The sequence below is a fragment of the Melanaphis sacchari genome, unplaced genomic scaffold, assembly GCF_002803265.2.
Source record: "Melanaphis sacchari strain LSU unplaced genomic scaffold, SCAv2.0 Contig0_pilon_pilon, whole genome shotgun sequence".
Taxonomy (NCBI): Eukaryota; Metazoa; Arthropoda; class Insecta; order Hemiptera; family Aphididae; genus Melanaphis; species Melanaphis sacchari.
In genome coordinates this window covers 9,394,830-9,421,843 of record NW_020270366.1, presented here as the reverse complement: position 1 = coordinate 9,421,843, position 27,014 = coordinate 9,394,830, and the positions used below count along the sequence as shown (strand labels likewise).

Below are 27,014 nucleotides of genomic sequence, written 5' to 3'. Positions count from 1 at the left end.
AACAATAAACGGAAATTGAAGTACTTTTAAATTTAAGCACTACAATCCAAAAGATCGTAAAAACAAAAATAAGGAAAATTTGACATTTATTTAACGATCTTTTTTACAGTTCATTATAGTTTTAAATGCCAAATACGGACACTTATTGCACGGTGGGTAGAAATATACATTTCAGAACGCGAATTCTTACGTAGGAGATTAAAGATTTATTTGATATTTAATAAAATACATATTTATATGTACATACATATAAACTCGTGAGCAATGAAAAATTATGTTAAAAACGTCAAATTCAAAATATTGTAAAGTATAATGCTCAAATAAAAATATTAATATAAAATCACGATAATAATAACATTAAATATTTATAATTAAAATGAATGTCGATTATATATTTTAATTTAATAAATTGAAGTAGGTATAGTATTAGTATACCAAAATAAATAAGAAATACTGTTTAAATCTCAAAGGTTTTTAATATAATTTATCATAACTTCAGATTTGTTTATATAATTATTTATACTTTATATTCTACTCTATATATGTATTGCATATAAGAGTATATACGTATCTAATAGTATAAAGCATCTGTCACTTTAAATGTTCGACTGTACAAAATGACTTAGAATTTTATCAGCGAAAATAGTTTTTTTCCAATAACTTTATGCCTACAATGATTATAGTCTATAATCTATAGGTACATTAATTTTGAAAACAAACACACTGACCTCAAAATGCGTAAATACGTATAATCGTTCCCACCCTGCGGTTTGTTTGTTGTTTTGTCTAACTATTTTTATAAAAATAATACTAAAGCTTATTTTATTCTAAAACATGATATCCATTTGTAGTGAGTATCGTATGTACGTTTGATAGTCAGGGATCTTAGGTTACCAGTTAAAATAAATATTAACCTCCTTTTAGAGCAAAACTTAAATAAATATTAAATAAAATATATTTGTATTATAATTAATATTTTTACTACCTATGACTAAGTGTTGTCTTTGACTACATAACTATAAACACATATCTCTATTCATTCCTTAACACACATAGTTTTGAAGAATTTCAATTTTGAATAATCTGTAGATAATTCATTTTTTGTACTTCACTTTATCTTCTAAACATTTGCCAGTTACAATAATTTATCACAGTAAAGTGTGTACTAGGTAATTATTTTAAATTTACATTAACACTAACGTTTTAATTTATTTTAGTGTTCCTGTTGTGTTATATTTTGAGCAAAATACAAAATACCTGCCAAAAATCGATAATTATATTAAAGAAAAGACATCACGAGATGTTGTGATTTAAACAACAATCGAAATCAACCAATACACAAATATCAAGTATCTACTTCATCACTCATCATATATCTAAACAATGTAAAAAACAAACAATAAACCGCTGCAAATAATAAAATATGTCGTTATAATTTTTTATAAATTCATACACTAAAATTGCAAAAGTGAGATGTTTGTTACTTGTTACATAGACAACGACTATAAAAAATAAAATACCGGCTCAAATCCGTGACATGAGACAAAATAACTACAATTATGTACACGTTGATGATGGTAAATAATTTTGTAAAAAAAAAAAAAATGTTAGCAATTTTAGAGTTATGGTAGTTTCATTTCAGTTTACTATATTTATTTTACTAATATATGTAAAATAGAAATTCGAAGAATTCGTTCAAAAATGTATTTTATTCTATATTCAATATATGTAATCTGTTCGTCCGATATTTATTTTCAATTATGAAACAGTAAATTATAACAAGAATTCGATTTTCAAACTTTTTTTCGTTTTGAATTCGACATTACACATGGAATTCGTTACATTTTTTTAATCAAATTTGTAGAAAAAAAACATAGGGACGTATATCAACTATTTATTAATATAACTGACAAAACATTAAAATAAATTAAAAAAAACACATTATGAAAACACGAGTGCTAAATTAAATTATTATTACTTTTGTAAAATATTTGAATGAAGCAAATTTGTTCACATACATATATTACAATAAACTAAATATCAATGAAATATCTCAAAACTGCGTAATATTATTGTTGTACTATATTATACAATTATGTAATTCTAGTTAAATAGTAAATACGTAATAAATGTTTAGTTCGAATTTTCGACTACATCCGTAAATATGAAATAATATTTACCTAAATTTCAAAATTAAAAATTTTACTTTTTTAAAAATATTTTGATGAAATTGTCAAAAATATTTTTTTTATAATAATATAATATTATAACATAATATGGTTAATATTACTGATTAAATTACTGATTACATATATGATAAACATTGATGATGAATAATTGATCAATATTAATAGCCGTAGTTCAAGGATTATTAAATAAATAGTTTTTACTTATAAATTATATTATAACTATTAGTTAACACTTATCAATTGGGGGTATATTTTTCGTTATATTTTTAAGTAAAATAATGGTATTAAGATTTGTAATTTGTATAAATGAATCACAGTAAGTATTATATTTTTTTAGCTAAGTAGGAATCTTTTTTATTTTAGTTGCTTTTGTTATAATATTATGAGTTATGCACATGTAAACATCTAATTTGAGATACAGAACATCTGATAAAAATGTGTAAAATTCAAAAAGAACAGTGAAATCATCAAATTTTCACATTTCTTCTTAGGTAGATAATATAGGTATAAAAGTTCCTATATTTATGTTATTAAGAGTGACACGGTACGCAACGGTCGATAGTACAAATTACAGGCACCGAAGCAACCGTTCTACACAGTTATCACCACCACCACAGGTAAAGACGCAATATAGTCAACTTCCCTACCAACGTCATAAAGGTTAAGGCGGGACTGGAAGATAAGTCGCACTGAACTAGTGGAGGCTTGCGTCGCAGGTCGGTTGCACGTTTAACAGCGTCTGATGTTCCAAATGTCGTCCAAAGAACTCTACAACGGCTCTACAAGGACTTAATTTCGTTGAAATCACCATGTTACGTGCAACCACTGAAGGTTTATAACGTCTTTGCCGAATCTGTCCAACCAACCTGTTTGTGTGTCTCCTCACCGGTGCGAACATCTACAATCATACGACCGGCTTTCTGCGGATCAAAACCACGACAACCGCCGAAGCCGCGTCAATAGTAGTATAATGGATTTATCTGAATAGAGTAAAAACTGAGCAGTAAAAATGTAGCTACACTCTATATAAATGGAGGGTGCCAGAATCATCGAATTTTGAATGTAGCGAAGAATAAACAGTTTGTTAAATTGTAGAATTATGCTCTAGGACTAAATTTAAGGGAGATATCATGCTATTGAATAATTATTTAAAACTGCGTTGATATATTGTGAAAACTAAAAAAAAAAATCAACAATTTAATGATTGTTAAACTAATTTCACTGTTAATTTTTGTATTTTATTAATTTATATATTTTCAACATTTATAATAATAATCTCAAGCTGAAAATACGTATGTCATATGAAATAATAATCAATATAATGAATTATTACGGTTATGAGTTGCCAGCTGATAACTTATGAGTTATAAACATATATGACTTAGACATTTAGTATATTCAAATCGTTTTATAAATGATTTGTACAAAACAAATTGTTTACATTGTATATTGATAGTTTATCTTTGTTGTATACAATATTTACAAAGATACTTTTAAAAATATTCACTCAATTTAAGAACCATAAATAGATGATATTTAGAATTTATTTTTTTTATTTTTTAACTTAAGGTTTATTTTTGTTTTTTTTGCAAAAACAAAATATCTCAAGAAAACATTTTACAAATTTATTTTAAACCCATAAAAATGTAGGCATCCAACGTAAAATATCATAATCAATGAACATTATAAGGTATAATAGTACACGCCGAGAGAAAACACGTATGCGATCATTGTACCGCTGCGTGATTCACGCATATCGCTTAGTATAATAATATAGTATGTTATAAGAAATATTAGAAGTTGTAGTATTAATAGTACTAGTAGTAGTATAAGTAGTAGTAGTTTATGTGTAATATCAGCGTGTATTTTTTCTCTACTTCACTAGATCGTATAGGTACGTACGAATTTATTAAATAATAACATCGTTACTATGTAAGTTCACTTATTGTTTCAGCATGACAGAATGCGCACAGACCATCATTCATTCACCAGAAGATTTTTCGTCTATTACCTATATGCGTATACAACCGGTGACATTAACTTCGTGGTACGTTCTACTGCAGACCAGCGATGAGAGACAACGTGTGTGGTTGAGTGGTTGGAAAATAGGCCACGTTGGCTCTTAAACGCCTGCTGAGATGTGACTTCAATTTCGAAAAACTTGGTCGTATGTATGATAGGGGGAGGGGGATTTATTTATATTAGCTTAATGTATAGAGTGTGAGAAAATTGCGGGAATTATACGTCTGTTACCATTGCTCTATTGATAAATAAATGTATACTTCGTAGTGCGATTGTTATGCTAATATTCATCATGTAGGTGTAGTGTGGTAAACTCGTGTATGAAAATATAATGTTTGGCTACAAACAAAAAAAAAAACAACTGATGAGGGTTTTGACTCTGAATTTAAACAACTATAATTTATAAACTACAAAAAAAGACTGGAATAAACGCGACAAAAACAAAAAAAAAAGGCAAATAGATGCCTATAGTTATACAGTAACCAGGTACCTTTTTTGAATTAGTCATTTAATACACGATTCAGTCACAATTAATTATTATTAAAAAAAAGAACAGATTAACATTTTACGTTAATAAAATCATGCAGGTACAGTAACATTGATTTTTAACTTTTTTTTTTTTTATGTTAATATTGTAAAGTATAATCGCATTTAGAATAATAAAAAACCTACATAACTGCTCGTATTAATATTTAATTAGCATACTACAATTTAAGCTTGGATAAAAACTATAAACATGCGGAGAAAGGAGTCTCAGCTTAGTCAACTTCACTCACCTTGGTACAAGCCAGTGTTATTATTAAAACTACAAATTTGAAAGTTGTAATAAATCATGGTAATTTTATATAAACGGAGTCTGAGGTAGAGATCTTGGTCCACCTGAAAATAATAGTCAAGGTAAAAACATTGTTTTACGATTTGTTAATAATTTTGTCACAGTTTTACAAAATATTTATTTGAACAATTAAAAGAATTGAAAAAGCACTTTGTTTCTAATAACCAATCGATTAATAGCACACTAATGTTTTAGATTACTTTTCCCAAAAAAAAAAAAAAGTCTTACCTAATTTTAGCTAATTCTATCACAAATATGAATTTTTGTGTACCAATTAAAAATGTATTTCTAACTATAATTTATATAATTAAAATATTTTTATAAATTTAAAAATACATAACATGTTTTTTTTTCAAAAATTAATTTATAAACTATTGAAATCAGCATTGTTTTTTTAATTATAAAACAATAAAGACTCTAAGTTCATCAGAAGTATTATTATTATTAAATAAACGATATATTTTAATACTATGAAACTAATTTTATCTCTTGGTTAGTCTATTTTTTATTATCTAACCATAACTACTCACTATTCTAACTGACTAGGCCAAATACTTAAATTATAATTATAACAAATCGATGTCTCTATTTATTTTGATTAGAAGTCCTTAACGGATCGTGTTTGTTCAATGATTTGAGTAATTGACCTCGAAAGCTTACTGTGCATTTGTTCGCATAAAATTTTAAATAGTAAAGATCTATTTACTGTGTTGTTTGTTGTAAATTTGTTTTATAATTTACCCAATGTTCTCATCTTATCGAGATTATAATATAAGATTTATGCTTACAACTTTCTCGTGACATATAGTTTAAGGTCATCTAATTACAATCACTTGAAGTACAAAGCGCAATACAAAATGTGTACAATACTAATAATTTAAGTAACTATTTCACGTTTTAACGTTATCTTCCAAAACGAGGGATAAAATATTTTCTTTTATGTTTTTACCCTCCTTGGTTACTAGTAAGGAAGGAAGGTTGTAGAAATTGGTGTAATACCTATTCTAAACAGATATAATTATATAATTGAAACAACTATTTCTTAGAGATGTCTTTTGATATCCACCATTAAATTAATGTAATTCAATTTATTCCTTCAACCAATGTACTGATATTTTCAGATTTCTCGTATAGTCGAATGCGTCAATGTTCCAGTATAACTTCGAGATTATTCGAGTACACTCGAGTGCTTAACAACACAAACAAAGTGTTTATTATTTGGACAATAGTAATATAGATATTTTAGGTAGGTAACCAATAATCATGTAATACTAAGAACATATAGTTGCATTTTAAAAATAAAACTATAATAAAAAGTTGACAGCAACGTTTATAACAATATTACAAGTATTATAAATAGGGGTCGGAAGTTGTAGGAATTGCATATTGTTCTATATGTTTGCTCTAAATTTATAGCACGCCAAATTATAAATCTGAACTGTACAATGGAGAGTTAAAGAATTGAAAATTGAAAAGCATATTTTGTCAATTTTAGCTAAAAAGGTGAATATTTTATTGATTTTATATGCATATTATGCATATTTCATATTTTTCTTAAAAAATTGATATTTTCTTTCTTAACTGGTATATTTTAATTAATATTAAATATAAAACTAAAAATTTTCAACGAACGTATTTATCGTAATTTCAAAAATAATGAAAAAATATTTTTAATTTTATTTTTAGCTCAATAAGATGTTAAAATGCCAACCAGTTATAAATAGTTTCTATTTATATTATTATTTTATTAATTTATTAGGTAACAACATTTAATATATATTTTTATTTTTTTTAATTCAGAATAATTTTTTTGCTTATTTTGTAATTTTTTCGTACACATTTACATACATATTTTGCCTAGCTCTTACAACTTCCGAGCCATAATTATAAAATAAACATTTATGATTATGGATTTAAATTACATTCGGTTGGATACATTGATATAATTTAGCTAATAACCTAACTGTTCGCAATAATTAAATCATATAGTCACTTTCTAATACTCACTTATTATATATATTATTTTGGTTGAATGAGACATATTACTAACATATTACGATTTCCTTACGCACACTTATATCATATCTTATTAAAATAAATATGTATTAATTTGTTTTACACAAATATAAAGTATATCATTATTATATTAAATATTTGATATTTAAAATATTGCGTCTAAAATTTATCATATAAATATAAAAGTAACTAGACTGAATAAATAATTAGTATGAGAAACTTAAATTAATACGTTGTAGAGAAATACCGAAAAATATTATAATGTATTAGTAAATATAAATCATTTGTATAATTTTTGTTATTTTCAATAAAACCTTCAAAAACTCCATTAAGTATAGTTAAATAATAATTTATGTTAGTATTTACTTGTAAATATATCTTTATTGATTGTTGATGTAGTGCATTTTGTCTGCAACCTTCAATGGCGGCATAAAGTTATGTCAGAACGACAATAGTTGGTCTATATTGTATTGTAACTAAGCGAAATTGTTTTCTGTGCTCTCTAAACAATCATTGAAAACCAATTGTAGATTTTTTTTTTACACCACAATTGAAAGATCAAAAAGTAAAATTCAACTAATCATTATTATTTACAATTAATTAAAAGTAGGTTGCTCACCGTGATGTATTTTTTCTGTATTCCGCTATTGGAAGATATTGACGACAATTGCAATTTATGGCGTCTAATGAAAGTAATTCTATAGAAATACATACATATATATAAATATATATAACGTATATTATGATACAATTCTCTCATTCACTTAATTTTACGTTTGTATAATACATATTCATTTTTAAATAATGTAAAAATTCAACAAAAAATATTAATTTGATAATTGGATATTAATAAAAAATGTTATTTTAAAATAGTTTGAATAGAAATTAATATGGCTTAAAAATAGTTATTTAAAAACAGAAAAAAATATAATTCAATTATTTATTTTACAGGGTTTTGTAGTTTAATTATTTGTATTGTAGGAATTTCAGCATAAATAATTTTTTTAATTAAAACTACAGTTTAAAAATGTTATTATCAAACTTACTGACTTTAATGAAATTTGTATTTTTAGATTTTTGAAATATTACAAATTAATCCTGATAATTTATTTCACTAAAACTCAACGATATTTTTATGAAGTAAAAATATTAGTTGAATACTTATCTATTATACATTTATAAAGATATAATATAATTATTTACTTATTTTAAAAATGTATTAATACGAAACTAATAATTAAGTTATAGTTAAATTAATGATTGTTAGTATTTTATAATTAAAAATCAATATTTTATACTTCAAGTTGATGTGATTTTCTTATCAAGTTCAAAAAGGTAACATTCAGTTTAGATTAAGCTAAATTAATTTTAAAATATTGTAGCTAATAACATTATTGATATACATTAAATATGTAAATATATATTTAATTATATGACCTAAAACAGTAAGAAATATAATTTTTTTTTCAATTTAACGATAGAAAGTTAATTTTTATTGTAAATATTAATTATTCAGGTTCAATCAAAAAATGTCATAAAAAAAAAAAAAACCTAAATTTGTGTAGAGTAGTAAATTAGCGTGGAAATGTAAAGGTAATGAAGTATAATAATATACAAAACCTGGTACCAAACGTTGAAAATGTTAAAAGATTTATTTATAAAAATATATTTAAAATTAAATATAAATATTGTAATAAGATACACTTTATCAAAATGTCGATAATCTCGACAAGTTGGATCTTAATTTTTTTTAGTTATGTAATAATTGTATTATCATTATTATAGCTTAAATTACTTTTTCTTTTCATGAAATATATTTAGCTTATTATCATTATTATTATTATTATTATTTTTTTTTTTTTTTTATCACGTTTGATGAACATATAATTAAAAATAAAACAATCTAACTTTACTTTGGCCTTAAGAAAAAAAAAAAAGCCAAAAAGTCACTTAAATTAGTTACTTTTAACATTCTCTGAACTCTCATAATATAATATACGTATACCTTTAATAACCATTGTTTAATTTTTCACCGACAACTTTGCACCAAGTGAAATCTGGAACTTTTAATTCAATGGCTCCGTGTTATAAACGCAGACTTAATTCAAGTTGTATCAAATTACTTAATAACTCGTTTTGAACTTAAGCGATTAAATATCTTGGAACAATCCGAATTATTCGGATTGTCGTAATTATTAATGAATATATAAATATATATATTTAGTTTATTAATTGATTTAAAATGCTTATAACTTAATACATAGGAATATTTTATTTATAAATTATTTTTTATTTAGGTAAAATATTATAAGGCACATACATTAAATTATATTTCATCACGAAGTCAGAAATTGAGGACGCTTTTATAACATAATTTTATAATATTACTTTCATTGAAATAACTACATTTCTAAAATATTAATTACTGTTGTCCGCCTGTCTCTTGTCATTTATAATATTGAAAAAGTATTGAAGAATCATCTCATTAAACTTGTGTAACCTTTTAATATTTTTATGGATGCATTTGTGCAGTGTTAATTGGATCAGCCAAAGTTTATTATTTCTCTGGTTAATTGTGACGAATGACTACAGTATTTAAATATATTATTTTGTAATATTTATGGACTAAGTCGTACAATATGTTTACCATAGCGAAAAGAATTCTGTATTATTTTATACCCACCGGTTACCATGCATGTTTTTACTATTTTTTTGATGACTCGGTTTTATCGTTCCATTCAATCATCCAAGTATTGTCCAATACAGTAGCTATGAAATTTGATTATATACGTAATGCATTTTGTCTTTTTTTTATTGTATTACCATTTCTTCTTTATGTTTTGAATAAATCTTGTCTTGAATTAATTTTTTTTTTTTTTATTACGTTGAAGTGAAGAAAACTTATCAACGGTAACGATTTTAATTTCATATAGTGATTATTGAAGTGGCACAATTGAGTCAAAAATAATGTATTATAGTAATTGTAATGTAATATATTTAAACTATTATTATTATATTTTGAATAATGGAAAATTCAGAGGTTAGAGGTGTATTATACAAAAGATCAAACACCATTTCAATAAAATGTAATATTTCTTTAATAGTTATAAGTTTAAATATGTTTAACTCGCTTTATAAACATTATTCATTCCAAAAACCATACGTAAATTTCCATAACCACGTTATTTATTATTACCTAGTATCTATAGTATTTAATATCATCAATATTTCATATATTGTATATTTGTAATTGTATTTTTATTTTTAAATCCTGCAGTAGAACAAATAGAAGTATTTAAGAAAAAAAATATTACTCGGAAATTCACATAAGGTTAAGTATATTTTTTTTAAATTATGGTTTAGAGTAGGTATTGGTATTAACTGTAATAATGATAATTATAATAAAAATTTTATCTAATTATTGATGTTATTATTGAAGTATTGACAAAATATATTATAACTATTGTTTAATATTTTGACATATGTTTAAGAGTAATGTTGATTTGCGGAGTAAACAAATACATTTTTTATCGGGAATGTAAAATTTACATTAGAACTAAAGTGGAATACAATTAACTATGCTAAAATTGTTTTGAATACTAAAATGTATACTTAAAGTACAATTAGGTTAAAAAAGCACTGGTGTGGATGTGAAATTTAAACAAATTATGAATTATACAATGAAGCGAATGGTTTTAAATAAGAAGAGTATAATATAATATAACTTTTGATGAAGAGTTCATTTAATTCACATCGGAATCGTTGTGGTATTCTGCATTCAAGGCATTCTGAAACAAATTTTAACAATGAAGGATTAATATTAGACTTTTTGTTTACATGAAACAAAATAGGTACCTATTATAACAAGAAATAATATATAGTAATGAAACTCAACACGGGATAACAGGATCACATGGAACCAACAAAAATACAATTTTAAGACAAATTGCATGAGTGAAAAGGAAAATCCGTCAGGTCAAAATACATTATTTGTTTATAGCAAGTTATTATAACACTAGGTATAGTAGTTTATAGTTCAATAAAATAAATTATAAAATAATTTTATGTCCAAAATCTGTTAAGCAATATACATTTTTGAACAATTTTGTTGTATGGACATAATATTCCTGTATCATTTTTGGCTATGAAAAAAAAATCACTACATTTACTTGATACAAATAAATGATGAGCTAATAACATGAAATATAATGTAATATAAAGTTTAAAATTTAAATAAAATATAAAAATATAAATAATATTTAGCATAAATATTTTTTAAATAATGAGTATTTAAGCGTATTAGAGTTTTGTGTCTAATATATTATTAACAGCGGTAAACTCGATTAGGTATATCTTACAGTTTTACTTTAAAAATAAAAAAATAAAATCCATAATCTAATATTTATATATTTAAATATAAATTTATTTTAATTTTATATACCGTATTTTATACCTTATAAAATGATTATTTATTTTTAAAACTGTACATAAGAGTAATAGAAAATGATAATCAGTGTTTATTTAGATAAATAAAATTATCCTATATAAAGAATATGATGTTATGTTGTATAGATACACCATAAACAATAAGCCACATAATAATGACATGACGTACATACATACGATTTAGTTTTGCTATTATGGTTTATAGATTTATAATTTATTTTTATTTTATTCATTATATTTTTAAACAAAAAATATAAGTTTATAATAACATTAAAATTTAATCCTAAAATTTGAATGAAACAATATTGTATTCTAAATAATTATTTTAATAGAATAATATATTTTATTTGTTACTCATTATTAGATAAAGTGTATTTAAGTTATTAAAATGATTTTTTTTTTTTTTTATCGAGATAAAAAGTATTATATCTTTTAAACTTATATCTAGATAATTTAAATAAGTATTGACCATCTTTTATCAATATCTAGATAAATTTTTAGTTATCGTTGCGCAACACCGATGATGCTAGATTATGTCAATATATAATATATAAATTTAGAAATAACTCAATATAAATTGAAATCCCTTGAGCAATTATAACATGACAAAATATTAAGACTAAAAATGATGAAATTGCTCTTTGAAATGTTGGATGAAATATAAGTATGTGCAGGTCATTTCTTACGTTTGTACGTAGCTTAATTTTAAATTAGATTGCACCATGAAATTAATGACAATTAATTAATAGTTAAATAATAGTGTATAATGATAATTTGTTTAAAAAACCAGTTATTATTTGTAGAATGCTAATTCATGTGCTGCAATGTTCTGATTTTTATTTGTATTACTGTATGAGAAAAATACATAAATAAACATATTATATTGTGCTATAAAAAATAGCAGTAAGTATTAATCTCTAAAAACATATTTTTATAATGAAGTTCTCACGTGGCTTAAATAAATAATATGTATCATTAATTAATGAAAAAAAAACAAAAATATTAATTACATACATTTTGCAAATTAAGAACATCGACTCGTACAAAAAAATACAGGTGAAGTGAACTACCTTCGTAGGTACTTGTTTCAATTTAATGACGATCAATCGCAACGGGTGTGCGTGTTTCGTGTTAAAGCTTTAGTTTATTAATAATGTTGATATAATCTTACATTTTATAAATTAACTATGTGCTATCTATTAAGTTTTAATCAGTTTATTTTACGAATGAAACATATTTTGTTCAATCGCAGACTATCATATATTAATTAATTATACGTTTATAACGGAATCACTCAATTTCAATCATATTATAGCATCATATTATATTAGTTAAAAATTATCATATTATAGACTCTTTTTTTTAAGAGTTAAATTATGCTAGAAAACGAATAAAAATATTTTATTGTCTCCAAATCCAATTCATGGTCTTAAATAATGAAATTAACTAACTCTAAACAAATAAAATAATAAATTCATTTATATAAATACCTAATAAGCTAGGTAGTCAGTACATATTTCCACGAAGTCAAACGGAAGCCATTCGTTCAAAAAACTTATGAGACAGAGAAATTAAAAATGGTAAACAACAAGATAGAACTACAATGCGTTAATTATACTTTCGTTAATGAGCTTATTATTTTGATATGTTTATTTTTATTTTTACATTGTTGAGTGTATTAAAATAAAAATTAAGGCAGCGCATTTTGTTACAATTTAAAATTCAAAAATTAGAACATATTACATGACAGAGATATTTTAAATGTAATTTTAAGTAAAAAATATTAAGTATTTTTCGCACAGAAAGACGAAAGGGATGCCAAACAACAACGAGATAACTATGTACATAGTTTGACGAGTCATAATAATGACAGAACTTGTTTCATGGAATTATATACAGCATATCTTATTACCACAATGAGTAAGTATGATTTAAAATTCAACTACGGTAAATATTATTACTCGGCAGTAAAATTGTATATACTTTGCGTTTACCGTTACGTTGTAATGTTTTTCCTTCATTATCGTGGGGCAGAAGATGTGTATCGTAATTGTGTTTGACACGTGAAAATAAATCACGAGAAAAATGTCGGTACCTAGTCCGACTCTAGGGACACGAGACGTAATTCAAACTTCATTGACCAATAATACGTATTTTATTTGTCATCAAAACTGCGTTCAATAATATTATATTTTTGGATTTTATTACATGCATTTATATAAACTTAGAAGATTTTCGTGTTTTCAAAAATCATATTTAAACACCAAAAAATAACATTGTAATTTAATATAACACATAATACCATAAAAACAAGTCATATTTGACATTTTAGAAAGTTTATAATTTGGTTGTTTGGTAGTAACTTTTACGGATGAAATTAGCATTAAATAATATAATACAGATATAGAATATATTATATTCGTATATTTAGTTTAACTTAATAAGCATACACTTTAGGTAAACGAGTATACATGGTAGATAATAGGTTATATAGGTTTATACATGCATAATAGGTATATGTTTAATAATTATAATTATAATGCTTACTGAAAATATTTTAATAATATTACTACGTGTAAAATAAAATATGTACATACATCAAATACGATTTTATATTCTCAATAAATTATTATTATTCGATGAATATAAAATGAATGGACGATAGGTTCTATTTTTCAATTTGTTTTAAATTCTTTTTTCTTTATTGGATTCAATTATTCTACATATTTTGTATTATTTTGAATCTCATAAAAATTTATTTTATTACGTTTTTATTACAATAAATGATTGATTTATAAGTGTTTACAGCAATTATAGCATTGAAGGTATTTGAATATTAATTAAAGTTTACATACAAAATGTATGATAAATTGTTATTTATCTGTGATCATTAAACCATTCGAAATAAAATCATGTATATTTGATTGTAAAAATGAATATTATGAAAGTATAAATACAGAAAATAATAATTCTTCTTTAATCATAGTTTTTAGTATATTTTTTTTCCCCAAGTTGTAATAATTTTAAAAAATTCATCAAAACTACGGTTATATTTAAAGGTACTATAATTAGTAATCAAATACACATTATTTTGGAAGTATTAATAGACATTTACACTCTAAAAATAAAACTAAATATGTGCTTAAACATTTTTACTCAGAATACGATTTATACGTATAGATAATTATTTAAGAAAACTTTACGCAAGTGGGGTCGAATGGCACTTCCTTTTTTCAAATCGCACTCAAGTTAACAAATATTGTACTTGAATTGCACTACAGAAAATTACCCACCCACGGCAAAACACCACTTAAAACTTTATTTGCGTGTTTTTTTTTTTATAAAATATATGATTTTTATCGTTCAATTTCATGTAAAATTAAAGCATTATCACATTCACTTTTAGCGATATTAAAGTTACTTGACAAAATAATGATCTCAAAGAGACGGATGACAGTTCACTAAATTATTATAGATTTATATACTCTCAAGTCTAATCAAGATAATATACGTATTTTTATCATGTCAATATAACATAAAAACGTTTAAAAAAATGTTGATAAGCTGTATTAATCGTTACTACCACTATCGACATAAACAAATTTCACTGCGGTCTATTGAAGATGCATCTAGAATCACAAGACATATCCGAATACAAAGCTGTGAAGACAAAATCTACTAAACATAATTTGATGTCGGGAGGCTTGCTGCAAGAGGTGCTTAGGTATCCCCTTATCGGCCTTATCAACATTTTTTAGTTTGACGTTTTACATTTGTTATTATTTTTAAATCCATTATATTATTTATATCTTTACGACCATTCTTAATACCAGAAATAACGGTTTGCATTTAGATACCCACTCGACTAATTATATAGGTACATACAAAAATAATCGAAAAAACATCACAACAGCACACTAAAGACGGTCAGATCAAATAAATGGATGCCGTAAACATTATAATATATTCGTGTGTCAGAGGATCGACATGTACATTATTTACAGGAGGTGTTCTTATTTGCATTAAGACCGTCTGCGCCCTCGTTGACGACGAAACCTGCAGAATCGTTATCGTACAATACGTACCCAATGGCTAATATAGCAATATGCATGCTGTATATACATATTGTTATATACGAGCGCATACACTAACAAAATACAGGGACGACCGGGGTCGAGCACAGGTAACAATATATACTATGGGTTAAGCTATGTATATATAAACACGTAGTTGAGGGTGGCTGCGTGTATAATATATTATATATTATACAGTTGAGAGAATTTCGAGTGGCGACGAAAGCGCGTTTACTGCAGTGACTTGTGAATAATAAAATTGCAGTCGACGCACAGTCGTTCGCGTTGTAATTTAAAATCATTATTATATATTATGTACATATTATATCGTATTATTCCTTTGCGGAGTTAATTTTTGTTTTCATAAAGTAGCGAGTAATAATAATATTATTATTTTATGAAAAATAAAAAAAAAAAAATCAGCCATTTGTTTTTATTTGAAAAAAAACCAAAGAAATTCCGTACCACAGAACAAAAAAAACGGATATATTTATTTTTTCCTCCCACGTCTTAAAAATAAAAATGTACTTAAAGATAGATAAATTGCATACAATAAAAATAAATAAATTCGATATTTTGATTAATCGCCCGTAAACTTACACCGTCAAAGTCGGAGCGACAACCGTTATTATTACTATGTATTTGTATACACGCATAGAACTACGGATTACTTATACGGCTAGATTTTAGTGCACTCGATATCGTGTGCCTGTGATAATACACACACACACACAAAACGAATTATTTTACGCACATCTACGCTTCTTGATAACTATATGTGTGTGTGTGCGTCTGTCTGTTTTTTTTTTTATACACGAATGGTGGTTCACCATATTTCAATACGGTTCGTTTAATACAACTTATACGTGTATTATTACACGTATAAGCTATATTATTACAATTTGTACGTGCGTCCACATTAGAACGTATATAGTATTTATATGTTATTTATTATATTATTGTGTATCGTTCATTTCAAGTGGAAAAACGATTTTCCCGACTATATCACAACGTCGTTGTTTTCATATATGACGAACGACCGGCTTAAGACTACGCGTTTACAACGTATCCAATTTTATACGTTATATAATATTATGGACACCGGTGCCTATATCTATTATACCAGTATCCCTGTAATGAGATTTTTCTCTTCGGTACATTATATTCTTGTAAGTGTATTATTATGTTATATATATGACCATTGACCATTGCCGGAAGACCGTTTGGTGACGAGAATATATGTATTTGTGCACGTTAACCATACACAATCCTACATAATAGCTGCTAATTCTACGACAAAACTGAATAACACCGATTACAACCGATGTTCTGATAAACTGAATTATAACCACCCATCTCATTGATATACGATGATATTCTTAAACATATCTGCATCACCACTGTCCGTGGATAAATTTATTTGTCTTGAGGAGTTTAGAATTATTTAATTATCATAAGTCGATTTACCTCTTTTCCTATAATCCATGTCGAATGATTTAATATTTTTCCTGATAAATATTTTATAATATAACTTATACAGAAAACATATTTTTAGTTGCAAATTTAGATTCACCACTGTATGTGAGCATTTTTATTATAAGATAGTTAAAGTATTTTAGGAAATATTTACTCTTTGACCTAGGATCACAATACATGAGTGAAAATGTTTGAGGATGCTCAAATACTATGAAAAGCTGCGAGCCTTTGTCAGTAAAGTTCTAAGTGAAACTTGAACGTTATATTATCATATTACTATAATACTGACTCGAGTGCATAATGGTGTAGGTGTACATAAGTTCATAAAAGAAGATGACCCATAGTTTAGGTATAAAAATACAAATTAATTATTTTTTTTTTTTTTGTTTTTGCAAATTATAATTAGTTTAAGAAATTCATAGAAAATGTTAAAAAGAAATATAAATAAAATACTTGACTTGAAATGTACTATAAATTAAAAGTGCTTGGCAATAAAAATATTGAAGGGTTTATTGATACATTTTACCACGTCTAATTGTTAAAAAGGACAAATCAGCTTCACTGGAATACGCAGTATTTTGTTCGTAAAATTATCTTCTCGAAATTTTTGTCGATTTTTTCTCAAAAGTTGCAGCTTGTTAAAATAAATATTTTTGATGTACGATCGTAATGGTAATATATTTTTGCATACTTGTTTTATATAATGATTAATTTCTATAAACATAAGTATTATACCAGCTATATCCATTATATTTGTATTGTTATACCCACTTTCCGATAGGATCAGATCAAATCATAAAAAGCAAGTTTCAATGTTTAAAAATAAATCAAATTATTCAGAAATAACAATAATTGTTTATTAGTATATTATTCAAATAGTCAATTTAATACCCTTAATAATCCAAATAGGATTTTAGATTGTCAAAACTAATTGCGTATAACCATAATTCGACATCCCTTAGGCTCTGAATGTGAATTTCTTGAAGAGTTAACTCTCCAATAATGGAAAATCAGTTACAAAAGCGCATTTATCAAGTTGTTATTTTGAATGAATTCTCCAGATGCTCCATAGGAATATTATTAATAATTACAAATAACAGAATGTAACAAAATTAATATACAAGTTTCAAAGAACATTATTATTAATATTGCTATTATTTTTTTTATTCGAATTTAAATATTTCCAAGATTCTAATTTTATTATTTCCATTAAGCTTTAAATGCTGTAACATCGTTCGTGTTTTGTTCTTATACCGGCTTGTATGCAAAATCAACAGTCAAGTAAGATTTAAATCGAGTTTGTATACTTTACGAGGTTATGATTTTGATAACGATTCCAGTTTCTTTATTGAAATTCCCTTTCCACAGGTTTGTTACAGCTTATAAACAAAATACACGATTAAAACATTTAGTTGTACTATAAGATACTTCATATTTAATACGCAGTACTCTAAAATAATAATACTGTGATCATAATAATTGTTATGATTTCTCAGAAATATTAATAACTATAACAATATTGCGCACTGTTAAAAATTTTTAAAAAAGTAATAATAATAACCCTTTGAATGTTAACAGTCAAATATACCAAGAACCTCTTTACTCCCTAACAAATGACAAATTATACGAACTATAGAAAATTAATCGAGCTATTATGGATAAATCGAGAAAACTGTTCTGCGTATCAAATGAGAAAGGTTAAGACTGTGATTAGTGCAATAATGAAATAATATAATATATTACATTTTTAGAAACCCACATGTTACTTCAATTGAATTACACCTATATCGCTTAAAATGTTGAACTATTGTATTCAGGCATAGATATATAGTAAATTTTTTTTATAAAAAACCATTAGTTTTAATAACAAACAATTTTTATAACTGACGCTATACAAGTACTTATATAACTTTATTTTATTTTAAACAGTTATGATAAAATAAGTAAAGGAAGTTGAGTGAAACATAATATTTAATTAACGGTGAAAACTAAATCTGAAATAGTATACATTATATGTATGTAGTAATACAATAACATATACAAAATTATATTAATTGAATTATTAATAAAGATGATTTAAAATCACAAGGTTTATTTTACCAATAAAACTAAACTATAATACATATAAAAAATAAAAATGCATTTATTTAAAAAAAAAAAACCCTTACTTTGATTGTTGTAATGTAATAATAAAATATTACATCTGTTATTCGTATGATGTTTATTCGGAAAAAATTAGGTAACTTTAAAATATAATACGACCATTTACTTTTAATAGTGCTGGAAACAATAAAATACATTGTTTATATGGTAATAATTATTAAGTAACATCAAATAATAGTATTATTGTTTTTGTTATTACTTATTATTACCATAATTTCATCAATCACCGGAAAAATAAAATAGAGCACATACATTAAACCATTATTTTAGACACTATACATTTAATTTATTAAAACGGAAAGTAATCTATTAAATCAAATACTTGTGACGAAATATAAATTAAAAATATGTATGATATACTCAGGGTTGTATAATAGTTGGTCAAGATTCAAGATTATAGTGTTATACCACCATTAAAATAAGTATAAATTTATATTTTAAAATAAAACTTATTAAAGCTGAGTAATATTTTGTGATTATTAGATTTTATTTTGAGCAATGAATGTATTGATTTTATAAAGATGAGTGTTTTTTTTTTTTTTTTGTGCGCGTCTATGTATACGATACGTACACCTTAGAAGGTGGTTTTATATAAAAAATTGGATCTTTTTTGTACTTTAAAGAAGTCAAAATTAAAAAAAAAAATTAGGAATATGGGAACTTTTTTGTAAATTCAATATTATTATTAAAATATGAGTAACTGATTTTTTATTATAGTTACCTTAAAACTTTCAATTACATTATTACATGAAATTAAATTTAAAAATATGTATAAAATATGTGTAGATTAATTTTAAAACATTATTTATCTATATTTACAATGAACTTATTCACATTGTTTTCAATAAAGTTGTACAAAAACAAATACAGAAATCATATTTATGCATATACTGTTTCACTAGTACCTACTTGCAGCACTTGTATGAATATAATTTATTTTAATATTTAAAAATATGAGGGTGCAACTTAATAATATATTTTTTTTATAAATAAGTTATCTAAATTTTATTATTATTCATAGAAAATCATTAATTGTTTTAATTAATGACTAATGACTAAAATAGCTACATCAAAAACACATATTAAGAAAATAAATACTTAGCAATAAAAGCTAAGAGATTGTTTATTTTCGGAATCGTTTTTTGTGTACAATGATAATAAATTATTGAATTAAAATTCTACACTACTGAAAATAGTGATCTACTTGAAACTAAATATATAGCAAAATGGTACCCACTCGGCTATTTTTTTTTCTCTAAAATAACATATTTATATATTTAATCATATAATAAATTATTATTAATAATGTAACTATCAATTAAAATTTTAATAGTTTTAATCCATGGATATAATTTCCAGTTAAAAGCTTTAAGAAAAATCTTTTCAAATCTTATTATAAGTTTAATACTTTAACGTTAAACAGAAAACTTAATTCTACTCAAGTTAATTACTTTATTGAGATTAACACATTACAAATTAAAGTTTCGTTAAAATAATTCAATTATCATTTTATTTTCTGTTTATTCAAACAGTATTAGTTCCACAAGTTTTCTTTAATTAAATATTATCCTTTTGGATATAGAGTAAGAACCATTCAAAATGCTTACTAAAAATTTATAAATATAACGAACAAATAATTTTCTAATTACATTGCTAATAAATATTAGCTATACGATTTTTATTTCTTTTTTAGTGATGTCAAAAAATGTATATTAGCAATCAACCTACTACATAATATCACATTAATTTTTACGAGATAATATAGTTGTATCGACTTTTAGATAATAGAAAAAATCGTAAAATCCAATACTTACGCCTATTGAAATATTAAGTCTAGAACACAGTCAATTATAGTATATTCAAATTTTTTAATATTACCGGCTTTAAATGGTGTCTCAACGATCATAATAATGTTATAAATATTATAATATTATGCCTAACTAATAATAATAAAATTATGTTAGAAAAAAAATAACGTGACCTAATTTTTCACATGATTTATCTATAGTAACTTTTATACAAATATAATTAAATTCACCTGATAAAGCGCAGGATCACTTCGGCGTCCGAACCTTAACCTCAGTGATGGAGATCTCTGGTTTTTGCGAACCATGCGATGTTGATTGGGATCGATCAAAGAGTTTCCCATGGAATCTATTAGATCCCTTTGCAACAAAAGTTCATACAGATCTTTGGCATCTGAAACACAATGGTTGGTATTTGTTACATTTATAATGTTTTATTATATTATTTTTTTTAATTTAGATAATTTTAATATTTTAAATATATCTATACATATGGTACAAAATGTACAATAAATAACATGGATACTGTAAAAGCGTAAGAAAAATCGTTTAGGCGACGGCACTTCGGATTTATTTAATGAGAAATAAATTATAACATTTGTGTTTTATTAATTAAATTCAAAAAAAGTCACAAAGTCATCCCAATTAAGCCATCTGAAAATATTTCCTAAGATAGAGATAGAGTCAATAGGTTTTAAATGTGGGGGTGAGTATGTTGTTAATGGTAACTTCTGTGTTAGTTATAATGTAGTTTGGATATTTCAACAACTTTGGAACGTAATGATCAATACGGAAGGTACGTTTTGAAACGTAAAGAAAAACATTAATAAATAATGTGTCTAGAGTTGTTTTATTGGGAATTTTTATGTGTTAGTTTTTTCGGAGGAGTCCCAAAATTAAATTTTATAAATCCATACGTGTTAAACCTGTCGAAACCTAAGAGATTATAAATTTTAATTTTAGTCTTAAGAGATTTTTTCAAGTATTTTTCTAGTGTGACTAATCTATTAAAATTTAATTTTATTAAATGGTGTAATATTATGATTATAAAATATGCTTACAAAGATTAAACCAAGGTATCACATTTTAGTATGGGTTCGCTATTTATATGTATACCAATTACCGGTGGAAATTGACCCTGGTGAATAGAAAATGTTGTTTATTTTGATTTATGCGTTTATAATGTAATATTATATTCGTATATTATTATCATGAAATGCGTCGTCGTGACATCGTTGCCTCTGTGTTTATTTCGTTGTACTCTCGTTACAATATTATTATTTTTATCAAGCGACGTTCTTCTATAGCCGTATAATATGTAATTATTTGTATTAGTATAATCATACGGTGAACGTGACGTAGTGGTTTATTTGTACGCGTAAGTCGTTGGTTTAGTGGAGAAAATATATTGTTTATATTCGACAGAAAACAAAAGTATCTATCTATATCATTTTGAATATAAAGTGCTCTGATGCGTTGCACTCCCAGCGAAATTGTAGATAACAATAAACCTGTACAAATTATTCGAAGATTAATATAATAAACCAATATATTCAGATCAAGGCCAAAATAGCAAAATAAGAAAAAAGAAAAAAAAGAAAATTAAAATACAAGATATATGTTTCAATTGCTTACTCTGATGCTTATTAATATTAAATCACTTAGTTAAAAATTTATTTATTTATTTTGTAAATAATTATTTCACAAAAGTTTTTAAAATTATTTGAAGAAAATTCGTATTTTTTGATAATTGTTGTCAAGTTATAACAGTTGTTATTACTTCATTTAATATTTTAACGTATTTTCGGGTATAAACAGAGAATACGGAAGCCTGAATTTAATAATTTTGTTATATTTTATAATTAACATAAAATACGCTTAGTTTGTAATAGCATATGAATTTAAATTCAAATTATTTCTAATAACAGATAAAAGTTATAATATTTTCGTTTTAATTTTTTTTACTGTTTATATGTTTGAATCATATTTTGATAAAATAAAGATAATTATATTCCTACAAAGTTCAAGATTAAGTAAATTAGAAATTACACTACTTATCAAATATAATAATATATATAGCGCTTCTACATAAGAAACATTTTGGTAATGTTATTATAAATTAAAGGAGGTCAAGTAAATAAAAAAAATAATTTTAAATAGTTAATTAAAGCATGACAAGTAATAACTTATAAGTTAAAAGTTAACAAAAAAATATTAAATTTATCTCTAAAAAATTAAAGTTAGTATAGAAAGAATTTTAATTTAACTTGAGAAGTTTTTTTTTCTACCTGTACTACCCGAGCACTGAGCCACGTCTAGTGTAGTGAATATCTAACTTATTATTTTTTTTTTTTCATAGTAACTAAATATTTTGTTAAAAATATATCCTACACTATTCTTTCTCATTGAGCGCTGTTATAGTTAGTCAATCAGGCACACATTTGTGTTAACCAAATAATTGAATTAAGGAATTTGTATTAAAAACCGTTGTATACCATTGTTACATAAAAATTAAAATTCAATTTGTACTTTGACTGTTAAAAATAAAAATAAATAAATAAATATTAGTTAATATTAAATAAGAATTTTTTAAAACTTAGTAATTAATAGTTATTTATTATTCCTTGTTTATTTTCTTTTATACGTGAAATTTTGATTTTGTATTTTTTCTAATCTTAAATTCATTAATCAAATATTACAACAAATCAATCCTTAAAATACCTTATAGTTATTCTAAATACTTACTCGTAAAAGAATAAGCATATCGGAATGAAAAAAAATTAAATATTAACTCAAGACTATTTTACTACATCATTATAATAATCAAATGTCTTTAAAACCATCCCTAGAACCCAAATAAGATACTTTAAACAAACTAGTATTTAGAGAGTACCTAACTAAGTCCAAAACTAACAACAGCAATTGGAGGTGCTATTAATGTAATCGTGTATTTTATTATTATTATAAATTATTGTATACAGATAACTATATTATTTTAAATATAATAATATATAGTATTATATCAGTGAGATTTTTGGTTGGTTAGATGTGATTTTCAGCTTTAACTTTATTTTATTAAATTCTCTTATAAAATGTATTCGTTCACAAAAAACAAAGCATATTATATTATTCATTCATTGTTTACAATTTTCTTATATTAGTTAAAATTATCTAAAGAATTCAAGATAAAATGTAATAACATGCTATTATACGAATTCTTCAATATAAAAAACATTGTAAATTGTTTGTTTGTTTTTTTTTTTTTTTGTTAATATAATAATATCGGGAATCTTTGTGTACTCACTCTCGTAGTCCATGTAAGATGGAGCAGCTGATATTATTGTAGAGACTAGAAGAAGTGTACAGATCACGGCTGCGATGGATTTCATTTTTATTTCAGTTAATTTTTATCTGCAAAATAAAATAAAAAATATTAAGATCTATCTATTACTTTATAATTATAAAAATAACATTAAAGCACTGTCAATTAATAATAATATAATAATTAATTTTATTACAATAAACTGAGAATTATAGTATAAAATATGCAGTACTAATTTACCTTGTACTGTAGCATATAGGTATTGACTAAGTAGTACTATGAACATTTAACCAAATGTATTCTATTGAATTCATATTGTATAAAAATAACAGTATTTCAGAGACAATATTAGCAAACATTTTTAAGTAATACATATACTGATATACGTATAGATATGAGTTACACGATAATCTAAAAGTAAGATTCTATGTTATTACTTAAAATATAGAATTTATAATATTTACATGTTTAATATATTAAATTATTAATGAGAATGTTTTATTATCATCTGCTAATATACACCTATATATTTTGAATGATTGTAAATGATCTTAAAATAACGATTAATACATTACAGATGTTTAGTCATATCTTATTTTCTGAGGGTAATAAATATTTATTTATGTTTATTTAACATTTTTGCGATAGTAGAAGATATTTTAAAGCGAGATTATATAATATATATTATATATATATATATTATATAAAATCAAAAAGTAGTTGAGTAAATTATAAATATGTTTTATATATTTATGAATGAAATAATTCTCTGAAAATATGAGTCTATGAAACTAATCTACGATATCAAGTAGGTAATATTGTTTTATATTTATTTTATAAAAGAGTAAACTATTATGTTTTTTTTTTTATTGAAAATTACATTTATTTTTTATATGAACTCTTTTCTCGGTCTAATTTTATATTTAATAGACATTTTTTTCATTGATATTCTAAATTATAGTGTTGTTAACTTGTGCAAAAATTATCTTTTTTTTAACGATTAATAAGCTTAAAAAATATTTTAGTGATGTGTATCACGTAGTTGGTAATTATTAAGTATATGTTTTTATTAATCGTTTAGACTTTAGACTATACAAAAAAAAAAAAAAAATGTTGATGGGAAGTTATTGTAATTTTGTCAATGTTAATGGTGTACCTTATAATTTAAAGATCATTATACATTATACATATAATAGTCACTAACACAAGTAGTTTTCAATTTAGCTTATATTTTAAAAATTTTTACTCAAACTATTACACATACAAAAAGTTTAAAAACTCAAAAACTTTTATTTGATACTTTTCATATTCATGAATAAAATTAAAACAATGTTCATAAAAAAACTTTTAATGTATTTTCTGTTTATTTTAATAGGTTTCATATAGATTTCGCACATTTATGATACTATACATTAGATATTTATAAATTTATATTTATTTTAATTTTAAAGTCTCAGAGTAAATGCTCTGACAATGATAAAAATATTTAATTTCTACAACTTATCTATATGACTATGTGTTATTATAAAGATGTTAAACTGGGTTAGATTCAGTTTTTAATACAAATATTTATTATTGTTTTCTAACTATTAGTCGTTAATTAAAATTAGAATTGAGTTTAGTATTTTTTAAAATTTATTATATTCTTAGAGGTTTTTTATTTCTTTACTATTTTTTTTTTTGTAAAAATTTACCACATTTTTAATATTATCACAAATATTGTTTACGTTTAAATATAAGACTACGCAGATTGTTGTAATTTGTTGGATTAACGTTATTTGTAATTTGTATTATATACATAGGTTAAATTTGGTAGATGAAAATAATTATATATTTATAAATGGATTTTAGGTTTATAGGAATTATTAACTATTTCCGTCAATAATAAAAAATAAAGGTACCTAAACATGTTATAATAAAAATAAAATATACAATTCAAATTGAATTATGATTTAAAAGACTAAAAATCGAATCTACAGTTATCCACATACTCATGAGTATAAATAAATAATTTTCTTATGTCATAAGTAATCTAAAATATAATCGAATAAAACATTAATGAACTATGCTTTTTGACAATTTAAAAACAGAAAAATCTTTATTAACCAATTTCCTAAGAATGATAGATAGGTTATTCACAGTACTTGTATTTATTTATAAATAATAAGCTAGTCCAACCCCAAATGAAATCAATCATTGCAAATGTCATTTTGATGTTGATAAAAATCCATAAAATATATCGACGTTTAAAACCATATTTTATTTATGATACTACGTTTTTGGCGATATTCTGAACACATAAATTGTGTATGTTTTCCCTTTAATAACATGTCACTTTAACGAAAACTGTAACTAGCTTTAAAAATAGGTTTGTTTTAATATCGTCCATATACTGTGTACTTCTGATCTATTATTTTGTATTCATATTGTAATTTGTAATATATTTTATTAACGAATAAAATATAATAGCGGATCCGAAGTTCAAACACCGGTTCATAGTAAGGCCATTGGGGATTTTGGCCAGATTACAGATCTTAATTTCTTTTCTCAATAAACTACCTACCACTGACGTGTACAGAAAAAAAAGAAAGTTATTTTAATCGATGTCATATGGAATTTTTGCTTTTACAAACACAATATGGGCGTGCACTTCAGTATTAACACCAA

At 24.1% G+C, this 27,014-nt stretch overlaps 1 protein-coding gene across 3 annotated transcripts in view; it reads right to left on the bottom strand.

Annotated features, from left to right (window-relative positions):
- Positions 1 to 10,498: 10,498 nt before the first annotated feature.
- The window catches only part of LOC112595855 (short neuropeptide F), a 62,842-nt gene continuing 46,326 nt past the window's right edge, over positions 10,499 to 27,014 (bottom strand). For 2 of the 3 annotated variants that reach the window (XM_025341257.1, XM_025341248.1), the window contains exons 2-4: positions 24,330 to 24,436; positions 21,259 to 21,419; positions 10,499 to 10,850 (exon numbers count right to left, since the gene is read on the bottom strand). In XM_025341257.1, the coding sequence (XP_025197042.1) occupies positions 10,806 to 10,850; positions 21,259 to 21,419; positions 24,330 to 24,414 (291 nt within the window). In that variant the 5' untranslated portion in view covers positions 24,415 to 24,436 and the 3' untranslated portion in view covers positions 10,499 to 10,805. The remainder of the gene's footprint in view (positions 10,851 to 21,258; positions 21,420 to 24,329; positions 24,437 to 27,014) is intronic. The other variant, XM_025341240.1, reaches the window with a different exon arrangement.